At 43.8% G+C, this 17,255-nt stretch overlaps 1 protein-coding gene across 1 annotated transcript in view; it reads right to left on the bottom strand.

The window, feature by feature from the left end:
• The window catches only part of LOC126161826 (dipeptidyl peptidase 1-like), a 68,520-nt gene that overhangs the window by 14,632 nt on the left and 36,633 nt on the right, over window positions 1-17,255 (bottom strand). The window contains exons 5-7 of the mRNA XM_049917932.1: window positions 15,031-15,173; window positions 12,602-12,727; window positions 4,915-5,101 (exon numbers count right to left, since the gene is read on the bottom strand). Coding sequence (XP_049773889.1) covers window positions 4,915-5,101; window positions 12,602-12,727; window positions 15,031-15,173 — 456 coding nt within the window. The remainder of the gene's footprint in view (window positions 1-4,914; window positions 5,102-12,601; window positions 12,728-15,030; window positions 15,174-17,255) is intronic.

Below are 17,255 nucleotides of genomic sequence, written 5' to 3'. Positions count from 1 at the left end.
TATGACCTAAGATGTTGAGTCCCATAGTGCTCAGAGCCATTTGAGCCATTTGTTTATAATGGAACTCAAAATATCCAGTCTAGATACTATTGTACGTAAATCCAGTAGTGTTAAATACAGACCGTTTGTACATGAAACGCCTCAGCTACTGTTATTCTCTTTAGTATCTGGTAAAGTAACAATAACGGTGAAATAATATTACACCAATTGCATCTTGATAACCATAGATGTTCAAAAGCTAAATAAGGTGGCTACCTGATAATTGAAGCATTTCCGGCTATACTTTTATTTGAACTTTTTTTTACTTATATTTACTTAAGGAACTACTCGTAAATTCCATAAGGTCTGTTTTTCAACACCCGATATGATAATATAATCGGTGCATACCACGTAAAATTATAGATGCAGCTGTAATACTTGAAGTTAAGTGGCAATTTTCCGAGTTCCGAAACAATTAGTTTTAAACGTAAGTTCACTTATTTCTCTGTATTGATTAACCTAAGTTATAAAACCACTTTGCCTGATTCCTTGAATTGTGGATATTATGGTAAATTTCTTTTGTGGAAGAGTAGAAAATTTGTGCCATTTCAGGCAGCAAACTTTGCTTCTTATCTCAGTTCCTGGCGTCCAGTAACTACACATACCATAACGCTGGTCTCTCCTCGTACAAACTAGCTAAATGCGCAAACTCGTCCTGAGTCCATTCCTGGCAGCTTTCTTCATTTGTTTTGTTGCTGAAACATCGCTGGCATTCACTACCAGTGCGTATCCACCGCGACAGTAGTCTCAACTTTCTCGATAACGTCAGTAAATGTTCAGAGGAGAATGTGTTTGTCGTTGACGTCGCATAGACTACGGTGCGCTGGATTACTAGTCGTCTTTTTAGTGTCAACATCGGATCAAGTCTCTCCAGTCCCAATATTTTTTTCTTTTCATTAGTTAATTCTATACAATATGTCCATGACGTTTTCATATGTTATTGCTGCGTAGCGTTGATAAGTCTAGAGATTTCGAAATTGATTACTTTGCTCGTGCTGTTCGTTTATGAGGTAAAACGGGTCACTGGAGCACATGAGACATTCTTCCTCTCCTAAATTTCTTGTCTGTTCCGATTCACTCAGTGCCCTTCACTCATTGCAACGTTTGTATCCGGCAGACAAAATTGTCCAGACCATCCAGGATGCCCTCCTCCGACTACAGGGACTGGGGAAGACTGTAGCTTTTTGCTGGGTTCCGGGGCATGTCGGCATTGCAGGGAATGAAAGGGCAGATCTCACAGCCAAGGAGGCGTATCTCGATCCACAAGTATCTCAGTGTGCTATCCCCTTTCACGCACTCACCTCGCTGTTGAGCTCACGGGTCATGCGTCGGTGGGAGGATGAGTGGCTGGAAGTGACTGACAATAAGCTCCGTATAGTCAAGCCCTCAACGCGTGTGTGGTGTACTTCCTTTCAGCCCCATCGACGGGACGAGGTTCTCCTCACTCGGCTTCGAATAGGCCACAGCCCTATGACGCATGGCTTCCTTCTCCGGCGAGAGCACCCTCCAATGTGTGGTGCTTGTGGCGTCCAGGTCACTGTGCGCCACGTTTTATTGGATTGCGTTTTATTTTCTGACCAGCGGGTCGCGGCTGACTTGCCAGCGGACCTGCCATCTCTTTTAGGCAACACTCGGACGAATGTGGTTAAAGTTTTAAAGTTCTGTACCCTGTCAAATGTTTTTACAAAGATTTTAGGGAGAGGATTTTAATTTGCTCACTGTGTGACAAGATCGCCCATATTTTATGTAAGTGGCCAGCCAATAACAATTTCCTGTGATATTTTTGTTGCTATGTTTCCCCTTTCCTTAGGTTTTACTTTCTTATGTAGCATTTTCCTTCTTTTCCTGCTTTCTTTGAGTGTGTGCTTTTGTTTTCTTAGGTCTGTCCACATTCGTTCCTTTTAATGTGTGTCAGGGCGCTGATGACTTCGATGTTGAGCGCCCATAAGTCCCAACACACCACCACCAGATTTCTTACCATGGCCACATATTATGGCGTAAAACAAGGCGTTTCGTGCATAGTTTCATTTACTGTATACGTGAGTAGGGCAAAATATATTAACAAGATGTAGTCGTGTACAATCTGTGAAATACATCGTGAATCTGGGACACAGTGTGGCCGCTCAGTACACGCAGACTGCTGTCAGCCCTGCCGACAATGCCGCTATAGTTTTCCTTGTCTGAGAGCTATGGCGAGCAGCTCTCCGCAGATGGAGACTGCCCTCTATTCGCAGTGCGCGTGTATGTGAGATATTTTCCCACTCTCGGCCACTGCAGTCCGGCTGGCACTCGGCACTGTTTACACGACACGTATTACTGGCAAAAGCTCCCGGAGAGTGAAAAACTCTCACGTCTATACCTCGCTTTGGTGGTGTCCCGCCGACAGCTCTGCAGCGTACAGCTCGTAGGTACTCTGCAGCCTTCGCTTGTTCCCGGCCGTCCAGCAACTGATCACCACGCCGTCCACATCTGTTCCCTGTGGCTCCCTTTCTGACCAGCCCAAGACTCGCACACCGCTGCCCACCTCTGAGCGCAGCCTGAGCTGCCAGCCTCGGTCGCCACTTCGAGTTCTTCACACCCCACGCTGACTGTTGACGTCACTCACCGGCGATCCGATCGCGTACACGGTGCTGTGCCCCGGAACATGTACCGCGTTCCAAGCGGAGCGGGTGACTGCTGCACCCTCGTCTCACGCTGTTCCACCGCGGATCGTAGTGGCACCAGGAGCGCCAAAACGCCGCTGACTGTGCCTCTGTCTCAGCGCAATCACGATAGCGGCGCTAACGTGCGCGACTGTATGCGGCAGGAGACTAGACGTGTCGCGAATTACAAATCATGGTTCACAATACTGACTCATCTATCATTCGTTCAGAACATGACGTGGAGAGAGATATGCTCTTGGAGAAGACTTCCTTAAGGGTTCTACAGAAAGGTGTGCAGTATTCCGCAGGTCTCATTTGTAGCAGGCTTTCAGCAGCACTGAGAAAACGAATGAAATATCCCAGCGCTTACAGCGGTGTTAGATAGCTGGCGTTCTCGTAGCATATTCAAAAGGCTCGTCAATCTTTGAATCTCGATTTGTTGACAACAGTTGAGAAGTGTATCGCTATGGAGCAGCATTTGTTACTTTTGAAGTGGTGAGCAATTGGGTTATGCTTCGCTTGTCACAGTGACAATGTCAGTCCTCAGATAACGTGAGGGACACCAGTTTGAGCCAATGGTACGGATGTAGCAGATGAAGAAAATATAAAATCTTCAGTTAAACGGTTCTGGGTATGTGATCGCATCGTCATGTTGTTTCATAGACCAGCGTTTCGACCGCTCCTCCAAATGCTCTTCTCTGGGTTCTGTATTCACTTGGTCGTGTACTAGCAAGGCAGCCACTTACCATGAAGAGGAATATACGGGCAGGTGGTTGAAATTATTCCGAAGCAGTCTGCCGACATGAATCACGATAATGGATATAGGTTCCCATCATGTCGGGTATCTTTCTACACACCACACATTCCTTCTCTTCCACGTTTCTCTCTGCAGCCTCTTGAATCTTATGGTCGAGTGGTGCGACATTTGGAAACGTCAAGTAAATCCGCAGGACAGCCAAGCCACAGCCGCGCGAGATATTCCCGTGGCCTAAGGCGTCTTGTCACGGTTCGCGCGGCTCCCACCCTCAGAGGTTCGATTCCTCCCTGGGGCATGGGTGTGTGTGTTGTCCTTAGCGTAAGTTAGTTTAGGTTAGATTAAGTAGTGCGTAAGTCTAGGGAGGGATGACCTCAGCAGTTTGGTCCCTTAGTCCTTACCACAAATTTCCAAATTTGGAACCCACTACATGTCGCTGTAGTGCTCATCATTTCTGTCATATAGATTTCCACCTCTTCATCTACAACCACCCCATCCTTCTCGGTAACACAGTAATGTATTTAGGTCGAACCCTAGGCAGCAAACTAACATGGAAAGCACGTCTGTATCGAGCACTAGACCCAAAATCGACTAAAATTTCTAGCAGGCCGGTTCATTCCAGGAGATATATTTATTGTATTTGCTGTCTGTGGTCGAGGGTAATATTGTAATTGTTATTGTTGATGCCCAATGCTGTGTGTTAGGCCAAAGGCTTTTTCTCAATTTTGTTTGTCGTGCTGAAGGTATTTTCTCTCGTTTGAGTCGTACTTTCAAAACCTATACCGCGATGCAGAGTAAATTCTGTTTCACTCTTATTGTATTGTTGGTCCGCTGTTCAGAAGGTTTTTATGCTTCACCGTAGATGGTAGAGCTTGGTTTAATCCTGGGTGCGGGTGGGGATTTCTATTCGTTTCACACCCTCTAGGATGGACCCAGGTCCATTTAGCCTAATATCAAATATTTCCTGGCGGTAACAGCCGGCCAGGGCCAGCCATCCTCCCCTCTCTTTTGCCGCGACAAAGAAAGGCTGCACTCTACTTGCAGTAAGGCCAATAGAGCGGTCGCTGACTTTTGCCACAGGCTTTTCCGTCTTTGCAGTATTTATCAAATGCATAAAACCTGTCGCTGAAGAGTGGTTTTATCCTCTGGGGAACTGATTTTACGCAAAAAAAGAATAATATTACAATCAAGAAAAGTTTTACTGAAGTTGTTAATGGCCGCGCAGGTCTATGCTCGTTTGTTACAGTAATGTATTTACTTGTAATTTTTATCATCGTCAGCAGACTAATGTTAAAATTGTACTTTACTTCATGGTAAGAAATTCGTAGATTTGCTCTTTCCCCACAGTTCCTGAAGGTCTCTAACGGCTATGCGGAAATAATCAGCAGACGAAACGAAATGTGTATTTCACACGTGAGTCCACTACTTGTTCAAAGGCAAGAATGCAGCGCTGAGTGTCGGTGTCAGGTCGCACAGTACCTTCCCGTAGCGGCCTCCAGCGAGGTAGGCGAAGCCCCCGGAGCAGCCCTGGTCGAGCACGCTGCAGCCCATCAGGTCCTGCACCGACAGCACCGGCTGCAGCGTGTTGTTGGTCTTGATGCGCAGCCGAGATTCCAACATGGCGGCTGACGCGAACGCGAAGCAGCTCCCGCAGTTCGCCTGGTCCCTGCACACACAGTACACCCTCCGTACAAAGTGCGTTACTTAGCTTTAATTCGTTAAAAGATTGAAACCCTTAGTACGCATAAAAGCTTCATGTGTCAAACGCCAGCACTTTGCTCCCAACACTTGAGATGACGGTGTGTACTTGCCTCTTTACAAGGCAAGAACAAAAAAAATATTAAAAATATTATTATATTGTCATTTAGAGAATGAAAGGTTATTGCGTGATAGTGGGAATGCTATGTATGTTCTGGACCACTTTTCGTGAATTTGCATCTGAATCTTGAGGATCCTGTGATATCATCGTCCTTATAATTGATGTCATCGTTCTTACCATTAATGTATCATCCTTATTAGTGACGTCATCAGTGGCATCATCATCCTTATCAGCGGGAAGCTACGCCCCCTCCCCTTCCCCATATCTCTAGCTAGTTATAGTGCAGTATTAACACGAAACAACAGTGAAACATGCGAGATGGTAAGTTACCAAGTACCACTAAGTTATGTGCCAACTTCACGGTTGTACAGTGTGAACCGAATTAATATTAATGGCGTTAATGTGCCGATTCAGTTGACTAGATTCACACATGTTCGAGATTCAGAAGTCCCACGCAAGCCCAGAAGCACGTAAACGCGTGTAGGTAACGTGATACCAATATAGTTGTCTGTAAAATACCCACGTGTCATCTGGCATTCCAGCCTACACATCCCATTTTCTAATATAAAATTTTGTGGTGCGGGTCCCATGACTCCAACCTGCTGCTAGCAGATGCTGCTCTAATTGGTAACGCCTCATACGCGATCAAATTTGTCTGACAGATTCGCTCTTTGCTATCTAAGGTTTGTCAAACAAGTCCGATTACATGCCAACAGAGTTTGTCAATTGAACCTCACTTTTGAAGCAGACTCTGTTCATGTCATGAAGTACGCTACTAGCCATTAAAATTGCTACAGACGCAAAATTTAACCGACAGTAAGAAGATGCTGTGATATGCAAATGATTAGCTTTTCAGAGCATTCACACAAGGCTGGCGCCGGTGGTGACACCTACAACGTGCTGACATGAGGAAAGTTTCCAATCGATTTCTCATAAACAAACAGCAGTTGACCGGCGTTGATCGGTGAAACGTTGTTGTGATGCCTCGTGTAAAGAGGAGAAATGCGTACCATCACGTTTCCGACTTTGATAAAGGTCGGATTGTAACCTATCGCGATTGCGGTTTATCGTATCGCGACATTGCTGCTGGCGTTGGTCGAGATTCAATGACTGTTAGCAGAATATGAAATCCGTGGGTTCAGGAGAGTAATACGGAACGCCGTGCTGGATCCCAACGGCCTCGTATCACTAGCAGTCGAGATGACAGGCATCTTATTCGCATGGCTGTAACGGATCGTGCAGCCACGTCTCGATCCCTGAGTCAACAGATGGGGACGTTTGCAAGACAACAACCATCTGCACGAACAGTTCGACGACGTTTGCAGCAGCATGGACTATCAGCTCGGACACCATGGCTGCGGTTACCCTTGACGCTGCATCACAGACAGGAGCGCCAGCGATGGTCTACTCAACGACGAACCTGGGTGCATGAATGGCAAAACGTCATTTTTTCCGATGAACCTAGGTTCTGTTTACACCATCATGATGGTCGAATCTGTGTTTGGCGACATCGCGGTGAACGCACATTGGAAGCGTGTATTCGTCATCACCATACTGGCGTATCACCCGGTGTGATGTTTTGGGGTGCCATTAGTTACACGTCTCGGTCACCTCTTGTTCGCATTGACGGCACTTTGATCAGTGGACGTTACATTTCAGATGTGTTACGACCCGTGGCTCTACCCTACATTCGATCCCTGCGAAACCCTACATTTCAGCAGGATAATGCACGACCGCATGTTGCAGGTCCTGTTCGTGCCTTTCTGGATACAGAAAATGTTCGACTGCTGCCCTGGGCAGCACATTCTTCGGATCTCTCACCAACTGAAAACGTCTGGTCAATGGTGGCCGAGCAACTGGCTCGTCACAATACGCCAGTCACTACTGTTGATGAACTGTGGTATCGTGTTGAAGTTTCATGGGCAGCTGTACCTGTACATATGCACCCAAATTGCATGAAAATGTAATCACATGTCAGTTATAGTATAATATATTTGTCCAATGAATACCCGTTTATCATCTGCATTTCTTCTTGGTACAGCAATTTTAATGGCCAGTAGTGTATTTTGATACTGGTGGGAATGGCTACCAATGGACACAAAGAATTTCTTGCGTTGATTTTAGCACTGTGTATAGAGAAGAAAAAGAGCTTGGTCAAGGAAATGGTTGAAAGAGAAATACACCCAAGGTAATCTGCTGAAAGAAATGTTACACTCAGAACCTAGTGATTGTATAAACTTTCATCAAATGGACAATCGGACTTTTATGACCGAGTTGCTTCGCCTTTAGATTGAAAAAGAAGTTACAAGCATGTGAATAATTATTCTCTCCCACTTGATCCCCTAATCAAAGTTCATTAAAATATCTACCGTGAGACGATATACATCGTCGTGTAAGGAATGGAGAGCTTCGATTTTTTTAAGTTGCTCTCCCGCTGTTTAGTTGTGTGTAGAATATTGTTTTCCTCTTAAGCCCTCCTTGCGTAACATACGGCTGGGAAAGACACAACGTACCACTTTAGTACTTGCCAACGTTGTTTTCTGCTTATCCCTGATTAGTTTCCATTTTTGTGGAAAGTCAAAATGTATTGAGATGAACTCTAGTAAAACTCATTTTCGTTAAACACTCACAGCGAAACGCGAACACAAACAACGTCTGCCATTTTATCAAATTTACCGAGAGTCAAAATTTCTCTCAGACGCGTCAGACACGCAGCATAACAAACCAGCAAAGCAGTGTCGTACAGCGTCAAATATTTGACAGACATAGTAAAATTTGACAGATTGTTTGATCGTGTACGGGGCCTCTAGGTGTGTGAATACTGAGTCTGCGGGCAATCTGGAACCTGGGACACAGACAGATGCCTGCAGCACAAGGCGTCCGCTCCTTTTTGCACTGTGTGAGTCGCTTACCCTCGGCTTGTGTTAAGGCTGCTTTAAGCGACTACATTTGTTTGCCATTTTCGCTGTTTGCTGCCCAAGGCTTTGTCAAACAAGCGGTAGCAATGTAGACTGTCAGATTTAACATCTCTTTTGAAACAGCTGTAACAAAATATTTTGACACTGGTGAGAATGGCTGCTGCATTGACGTTGATACAGTGAATAAAAAAGAAAAAGGAGACAAGACGCTGGTCCAGAGAATGATTGAAACGGAGAGATAAATGTGCCCACGACAACCTAAGTTCCTTAAAATACCATAACATGGGAAAATACACATCGTCCGTGGAGGAACCAGAGAGCTTCGATTTTTATTTTATTGAACTTCCACTTGTATGTTGTATGTAGAATAATGATTTTCTTCGCAACTTATTCCTGTATAATATATGGCTGAAGAAGACACAACACTGCAACCATTTCGGTGACTGCCAGTGCTCTTTTGTTTATATCCGAATATTACGGTTTCTACAATTCTTACAACATACGATATAACGAGAAAAACTCGGCCGGCCGCGGTGGCCGAGCTGTTCTAGGTGCTTCAGTCCGGAACGGCGCGACTACTACGGTCGCAGGTTCGAATCCTGCCTCGGGCATGGATGTGTGTGATGTCCGTAGGTTAGTTAGGTTTAAGTAGTTCTACGTTCTAGGGGACTGGTGACCTCAGATGTTAAGTCCCATAGTACTCAGAGCCATTTGAACCATTTGAGATTAACTCTTTCTTGCTAAACATCCACGGCGAAATATCAACACAGACAGCGTCCGCCATATTGCCATGTCGGCTGTCAATCAAAACACGTCGAACACGCACTATGTTTGACAAAAACACCAAATTCAGCTATGTACGTCAAATACCCATACCAACAATTTATATAGTATATGAAATGATCGTGTGGTATTGTTGGCCGGGAAGCCCCATCCGGGGATGTTCGGCCGTCTTATTTCAGTCGACGCCACATTGGGCGACTTGCGTGCCGGTGATGAGGATGAAATGATTATTAGGACAACACAACACCCAGTCGACGAGAGGAGAAAATCTACAACCAGGCTGGGATTCGAACCCGGTCCCGCTGCATGGGAGGCAAGCACGTTACTACTCAGCTAAGCAGGCGGACTATGTAGTACATCACACACACCCATGCCCGAGGCAGGATTCGAACCTGCGACCGTAGCAGAAGCGCGGCGCCGAACTGGAGCGCGTAGAACAGCACGGCCACCGCGGCAGGCGTTCCGTAATCGGTCTACGCCGAGTCGAGTGTTCCGTCTGTGGTCCGCGCCCACCAGACTCGGCTTCAATGGACCCCTCCAGTCGCGGATATTCCGACTGCCGTCCGCGCCCATTTTGTCCGTCCCCAACGATTGTGGTCGACATCTGAGGTGTGTCAGACCCGATCTGAGATGTTGGGTACTCTATCTCATGACTGTTACTATGATTTCCACTTCTGTTTCCTGCTGGGCGTTCCATAATCGGTCCTCGCCGCCTCGTGTGTTCCGTCTGCGGTCCGTGCCCGCCAGACGCGGCTATATTGGCCCGCTCTGGTCGCCGGTGTTCCGACCGCCGTCCGTGCCCGGCCTGGCCGTCTTCTGAATTCGAGTTTATGATCTGGGGTGTATCAGATCTGGTCTCTAATGTCCGGCACCTTGTCTTTCGGCTGTTCTCTCGGTCTTCACTTCTATTTCTTGTAGAAGCCCGGAGTGTTCTGCGTTGAGTTTTCACAAGCTCAAGCACTGGATTTCAGGCAGTGCTGATTTGGTATCCCGAGTCACGGTTGATTAGATTATCTGTGACCTTAATCTCAATGGCTTCTTTAATGACACTGTACCAAAATCGTGAGGTCTGTGTCACAATCTTGGTGTCATCGTAACCCATTGAATGACCAAGTTCCTGACAATGCTCTGCTATGGCTGATTTAGTTGCCTGTCTGAGCTGAGTCTGGTGTATATCTGGTGTTCTTTACACCTGATGTCCACAGTTCTGGTGGCCTGGAAAATGTATGACATCCCACACTGGCATGGTATGCTGTAAATACCTGGCTTGCGTAGGCCCAGGTCATCTTTTACATTCCCCAGCATAGCCCCAATTTTGGTGGGTGGGCAAAATATGCTCTTGATGTCATATTTGTGGAGAATCCTGCTGTTTTTGGCAGAGATAGGTCCGATGTATGGCAGGTATGCCATCTTATTTGTCTCTTCTGGTTCTTCTTCTGGATCCTTTGGCGGATTGGCAGGTTGAAGTACCTTCTGGATATCTTTAGATGAGTACCCATTCCTGCTGAACACTGATCGTAAGTGTTCTATTTCTGTGACCAAACTATCGGGATCTGACAGTTTGTGGACCAGTGTTTTGAGCACTCCATTCTTCTGTGCTGGATGGTGGCAACTGCTGACTTGTAGGTATAAGTCAGTGTGAGTAGGTTTGCGGTACACACTGTGTCCAAATGTGCCATCTGCCTTTCTCTTCACTAGAACATCCAATAACGGAAGTAGACCATCCTTCTCCATTTCCATTGTGAGCTGGATATTTAGATGGTAAGATTTGAGATGTAGCTGGAATTCATCTACCTTCTCTCTACCATGGGGCCAGATGACAAAGGTATCATCCACATACCTAAAAAGACAACTAAATCAGCCACAGCAGAGCATTGTCTGGAACTTGGTCATTCAATGGATTACGATGACACCAAGATTGTGACACAGACCTCGAGATTTTGGGATAGTGTCATTAAAGAAGCCATTGAGATTAAGGTCACAGATAATCTAATCAACTGTGACTCGGGATACCAAATCAGCACTGCCTGGAAACCAACCCTTCAGCTTGTGAAAACTCAACGCAGGACTCTCCGGGCTTCTACAAGAAATAGAAGTGGAGACCGAGAGAATAGCCGTGAGAGAAGGTATCGGACATTAGAGACCAGATTTGACACACCCCAGAGCATGAACTCGACTTCAGAAGACGGTCAGGCGGGGCGCGGACGGCGGTCGGAACACCGGCGACCAGAGAGGGCCAATGTAGCCGCGTCTGGCGGGCGCGGACTGCAGACGGAACACACGAGGTGGCGAGGACCGATTATGGAGCGCCCAGCACAAAACAGAGGTGGAATTCATAGTCGGAATTCTCGACTCGGGGAGGACCGATTACAGGACGCCAGCTCCTTTCAGGCATAAATACTGGACTCGATCGATCCTAGGACCAGTCTCAGGTAGCACCTGAAGAGGACAGCGGGGCATGCTGTTGAAATATCGTGCGAGAACGACGCGAACATCTGGCTGGATTCCCGAATATCCAAGATGTCAACAGATCGCCGGGAAAGCATGAAGAATTACAATTTTAAAAGTAGTTACAATGTTACATACAAGTCATGTGCCATTTAGGAACTTGTTAATGGCCAATATGTAGACATCCACTGAAAGTAATCATGAATTAATTACTTCAGAATTGACTCTTTCCACAAGATTTAGAAAAAAGGTCATTAAAATAATCTATGGAACATGTAACTAACTAATACCTCCCAGAACCCGCCGTCTTTTGTTTCCCCACATTACCGCATTCTGAGAAGAAGCACCGAAGTTGCGAATACCACATCTTGAAGTCCCTCTGACGGAACGTGAAAAGAATGATCAAGTCGAATGAAAAACATGTTAATTATCGTTTCTAACGATAAGGGTGTGGTTCACAAGGAATTCATGCCGGAAAAACAGTTATTCAGCTCTTATAAACTATGTGCATATGGCTTAGAGACAAAAAACAGTCAGCTACATCATCTTTCGCGTCTGGGAGTCCTTGGACAATCACAATTTGGCAATGCTATTCGAAACTCCCTACAGTCAAAATGTGGTTCCGGCAGACCTTCTTCATCTCGAAAATCAAGACCCAGACCGTTTCGGAAGCATCGAAACTATCTAAAACGACGCGACAGATAAACGATCTAATCGCTGTCCCTGTCAACGTCTTTCAGAATATATTTATGGCAGAGCTGCTGAAAAAAAATTACATACGTAGATACCATGGGGATTTATATGAAGAATTTAAACGTTTGTAACAATATTGTGAATGGAAATATATTTACTGATGTAACTGGATCACTGTCCGCCTCCGTATCTGAGAGATCTTACTACCATTTGTCTGGATTCATTTCCCGGTACTGTTAGAAGTGTTTCCTTAGATGGATAACTGGACGCACTGATCCTCGATATGTCAACTAAGCAGCTTCTTGAGTGAGAGGTAGAAGGTCTGGCAAGCTGACAACGGCAAAATTGCAAGGAGAGCCGTACGCTGACCGCACACCCTTCACATCACATCCGGGTGACGCCAGTGTCAGAGTCTTCTAGAGAAGATGGTGAGGATGGCATTTCTTATGGGATTTAGGTACCATGCGTGCGATAGTGTAGTGTTGCTGGTTGCAACTTAAGTTACCTCACAGGAGACACGTAGTTGACGCCGTCGACGTTCCTCCAGTCCCACTGCTTGGGCAGGTACGAGGCTCGCTGCTTCAGTTCCATCGTCACTGGAGCGGCTTGTGGCCACTGCATCACCACCGATCTGCAAGCAAAAAAGCCATCATTCACTAAACTGTGGAAACACAAAGAAAAATATAGCGGTAATATGTGAAAATGTAAAGCAACTGACACTGAAGTTACGTTTGTTGTAATTATAGCTGTGTTGCACAACTTACTTTGGCTGAACATGACGATATGAGCAAGGTGAAAGGACAGGTGGCGTTAATACCAACCAATCTTTTTGTTTCCTCTATATTGTAAACCAAGTGTCATTCCATTTACTAATTTTTTGTTTAACTTCTCACTCTTCCCCTGGTACACTACAGTGAATCGTGATTAGACAAAATTTTGTGTGTAAAATCATCCAAAAACTATTATTTGCACTGAAAATAGCTGTAGGAATAAAATAAAAACAAAATTGTAAACTAGAAAATAAATATTGTAAAATCATAGAAGAAGTAAAAAGAAACAGAGACATAGTAGAAGAAACCTTCACTAATACAATTTTAGTGTAATGTTTTCCACTCTTCGGCCATTGTGAAATATATTTTTTCAAACAAACTTATTTCATATATGGATTTATTGAGTGAAACAGTAATTTGGCGGAGTCAGGAAAATTTCCTCTTTCACCTACAAGTAACAGAATAGTCTCATCCTGTACTGATGCTGTTTATGTAGCTAACATAAATACTGACGATTAAGGTGGCGAATCTGGTGCAGGTAGACTATGAATGTTGCGGAAGATAAGAGGACAAATGGTATCTACAAATATGTGCGACAGGGAGGTCTGGATAGAGAGGTGTGAGAAAATGGGACATAGGTTAAGTTCAAATAGATGGTTACGTACAGGCAGTGTAGGTTTCGAAGTGTAATGTCTGTTGGACAGTATAGGGGGGGCGGGGGGGGGGGGCGGGCGCGGAAATGCTGTTTCTAGATGATTGTAAGAATTTAGCTGGCAGAATAGATACTGAAATATACTTAGAACAGTATAAGGGTCGTATGAGAGGAAAGAGAAAACGTTCTCAACAGTACAGAAAAGAAAAAGCGTTAAAAATGTTTGCATGTGCATGTGTATGTGTATGAAACATCCACTGCGTCTTCATCAGAATTTCCTTTAGCAGGCATTATTCCCACAGATACAACCACTCGGAACATTTGTTGTTCCTGCTGCAGGCTACGTAGATGCCGCATACTTAAGTCCATAACGTCTGCGTACCCTCAGATTAATTTATACTCCAGTGGAATAACGAAATCGCAAAAGGAAAGATGTATCTAAACTTTAAATAGACTTATTTTCAGTCTGTAGTTTACTGAATTTTTAGGTTAAAACTGAAGAGTTTTGGACAGTGTCATTTGCCTTCTGATCACCTCTCAATGTTGAAGAGTAACCAGTCTTAGTTCCACTGAAATTGGTAGTTCCTTAAGAATGGCTACCCTGTAACAAGTGATCTGAAGATGGAAGACACTGTCCGAAACCGATCAGTTTGAAACATAAAAACAGCGACTGACCAATTTAAAATGTTTTTTTATATAAAAATAAGTATCGCGAATAACTCCCTGCCGAGAAGTATGTCTAGTCTTGATTTCTAATCTTCGTTTAATGAGGACTGCGAAATTTAGAATAATGCGTGACCATCAATTTCTAACCACAAAAATGAAAATAAAGCGTGTCTACTTAGTACCCTATACTTTCAAATACTACCTCTTATTAAATGATGCCGTTCAAACCATAGTGCGGGGAAGATGTGGTTTAGGCGGTAGATGGTTCTGTGATGTATGGAAGATGGTTTTCGTATCGATTTCAGCCAACCCATTCACATTAAGAACCAGTGTGTTTATTTCAACATTTTTGTGACCCAGTATTGTCCTTCTTTCCACATCTTCGTGATGACTGTACTGTGGAGACTTCCATTTTCGAAGATGAAAACAGCTCCGCATTCATAGATTGCACACGTACTACCCTAGTTTGGTGAACATTCAGGCAACAAATCGGTCCTAGCCCGTTAAATCATCCAATAGTAATAGTATAGAAAAGTCAGGTGGTATATGTAACAGCGACTGAAAAGTAGGAATCAACATCATCACAGTTTACTAGCTCTGAGGGATCTAATCAACGATGAGTTTAATATGGCATAACAGAAGAAACTTTAGAAGTCCCTTCTACACCATATCATGGCTAGTAGTGGTGTTACACGGTATTAGCTTGATGTCCGATGCTCTTATTGTGGTAGCAGTAACGACTAAGATCTAAGTGTGTTCAAATGTCTAACTTTCATACTTGATAACTGTTTAACGAATCCGGCCATCAGAAAAGAGTAATGATATTAAAGAAGACGATCGTCTTACCTTTTTCCGCCGGCCATACTCAAGAGTTCGTCGTATGTTTTCCCTTCAAACTGCTTATACGCCTTTGCTCTCCACAGTTTTTGCTTCTGATTTATTTCGGTGACCATCGCCTCCTGTACATCGGCGGTGAACGTCTCTGCCAGCTGCAAGAGAGTGTTAATATAGAACAGTTTCAAATGTATTGTTTTATGTTGATAACTAGTTAAATTGAAGATAGTTGCTACTTTCTGGGGGAAAGACCCAAGAGGTCTCATTGCCGAAACGTCAAACATAAAAGCTCGGACATTGAAAATTTAAAGAGAAAACGTAAATTATCATTGATGTTCATTGAGACTGGGACCACAGGTGCTATAAATTGTCTAAATGATTTCGTTCCGGCTATCATTTGTCCTTTATTGGTTGTACGATTGTACAATTTCTCTCTTAGACCATTATCAAGTATTTTACAAAAAAATTCAGAACCTGTATAATTTCGTATCGCTTACACATGTGTAGAAACCTCTGTGGTATAATTTTTCATCGATGATTGTTTTTTGTGAAATACCTGATTTTGGTCTAAGACCGAAAATTCACAACCGTACAACCAATAAAGTAAATACGGCCAGCTACAAGCTATATTTGTTCGGTTTTCATTATTCAGGTTCTTCATGTTCGGCTATCCCACCGTCCTCAATGGATTATCAGAGCCTAAATGAACAGTAGTCTATTAAACCCGTAACACATCTATCGTGTCTGTATCTTCGTTGTGAACAGTGTGGTCTCTAGATTAAGTAATATCACAAAGAGGCCACTTTAATCTGTTTCACAGAAATCAATCATGGGACACTCGAAGAGTCAATGTTAAATTTTCGGAGACGATTGCGTGACACAGTAAAAGTTCTATGTAGCTGATCACAAAGCTGACCTAGATTAACGTCTTCACAGCACGCCAAAAATACAACGTAAATGCACGAAGAAATCCGATGATGCCTGCAACTCTATTCTTCACGTATTTTTATGGTATAAGCAACCAATGAATGATGTCACATTTAGACAAAATGCAGAACATTGTGATTTATAATTCACCCAATTTAAGCCGTGCAGATTTTTCTGACTGGGAAGAAATTACTTACGGGTTTCCTCAAGCTTCTATCTTAGGTTCGATTTTGTTTTTTACATGCATAAACGACTTTCCACCTAATGTACAACAAGCAGAATTGGTTATTTTTGCTGGTGAATCAAGTGCTGTAGTCACTCCTGATATACATACAGCAACAGGAGAAATGTTTTTCTGCAAATGGTGTCGTTATCAGTTTCAAAACGACAGAACATATTCAGTTCTGTAGATTTAAAGATACTTCATCAGTGATATCTGTAACACATGGCTAGTAAATAGTTGCTAGGGTGGATACATGAAAATTTTAGATACCAGTATTAACGAGGGTTAAAAATGTGAAAAAGACATTTTTGAACACATAAAACCACTCTGTTCAGCCACATTTGCACATCGAATCTACAAATATTGGGGAGCCACAAATCATTTAAGTAACATGTTTTGCTTATTTCCAGTTAATACCGTTCTAGACAATAATGTTCTTGGGAAACTCATCATTCAGAAAGAAAGTTTTCGTTTCTCAAACACGTACTGTAAGAAAATTCTGTGGTGCTCAGGCGCGATCATCTTATTGATATCTCTTTCAGGGATTAGCCAACTTAAATGATACTTCAAAGTACACTTATTTCCTTATGAAGTTTGTTATAAATAACAAGGAGCAGTTCAAAATGACTAATGATGAATATAATTACAATACCAGAAGTCAAAAATCACAGTCATTCGGCAGTGCAGACACAGGACCGTTCATAATAGCGACAGCAGATTCGAAATTGGATCAAATAAGAAAGGAGGCATATCCTCCTTTGTATCAGTTTTCGGATTGTACCTCACGGCGCAACCATTTGAAGGAAAAAGGTAGTTGGTACGATCACGGAAGTATAGTGGAAAGAAACCAAATGGGTTGTTGTGGAGCTCTGCGTCACGTTGGATAGCTTCACATCTTTTGAGGAAGAAGAGGTACAATACCTGTCGTGTTGAGTATTCATGAGCCGACTAAACGAACCTGTGACGAAGCGCGAAGTTCTTCTTTAAAACTTCTCTATCTCTTCCGTTAATCCAGCTTGGTAAAAATCTCTGAGTACAGAACATTCAAGAACTGGGCGAATTAGGTTCCTGTGAGAGACATCTTTCG

The sequence above is a fragment of the Schistocerca cancellata genome, chromosome 1 (genome assembly GCF_023864275.1).
Source record: "Schistocerca cancellata isolate TAMUIC-IGC-003103 chromosome 1, iqSchCanc2.1, whole genome shotgun sequence".
Taxonomy (NCBI): Eukaryota; Metazoa; Arthropoda; class Insecta; order Orthoptera; family Acrididae; genus Schistocerca; species Schistocerca cancellata.
Note: the sequence above shows the minus strand (reverse complement) of the source record. Positions and strands in the feature narration are given on the sequence as shown.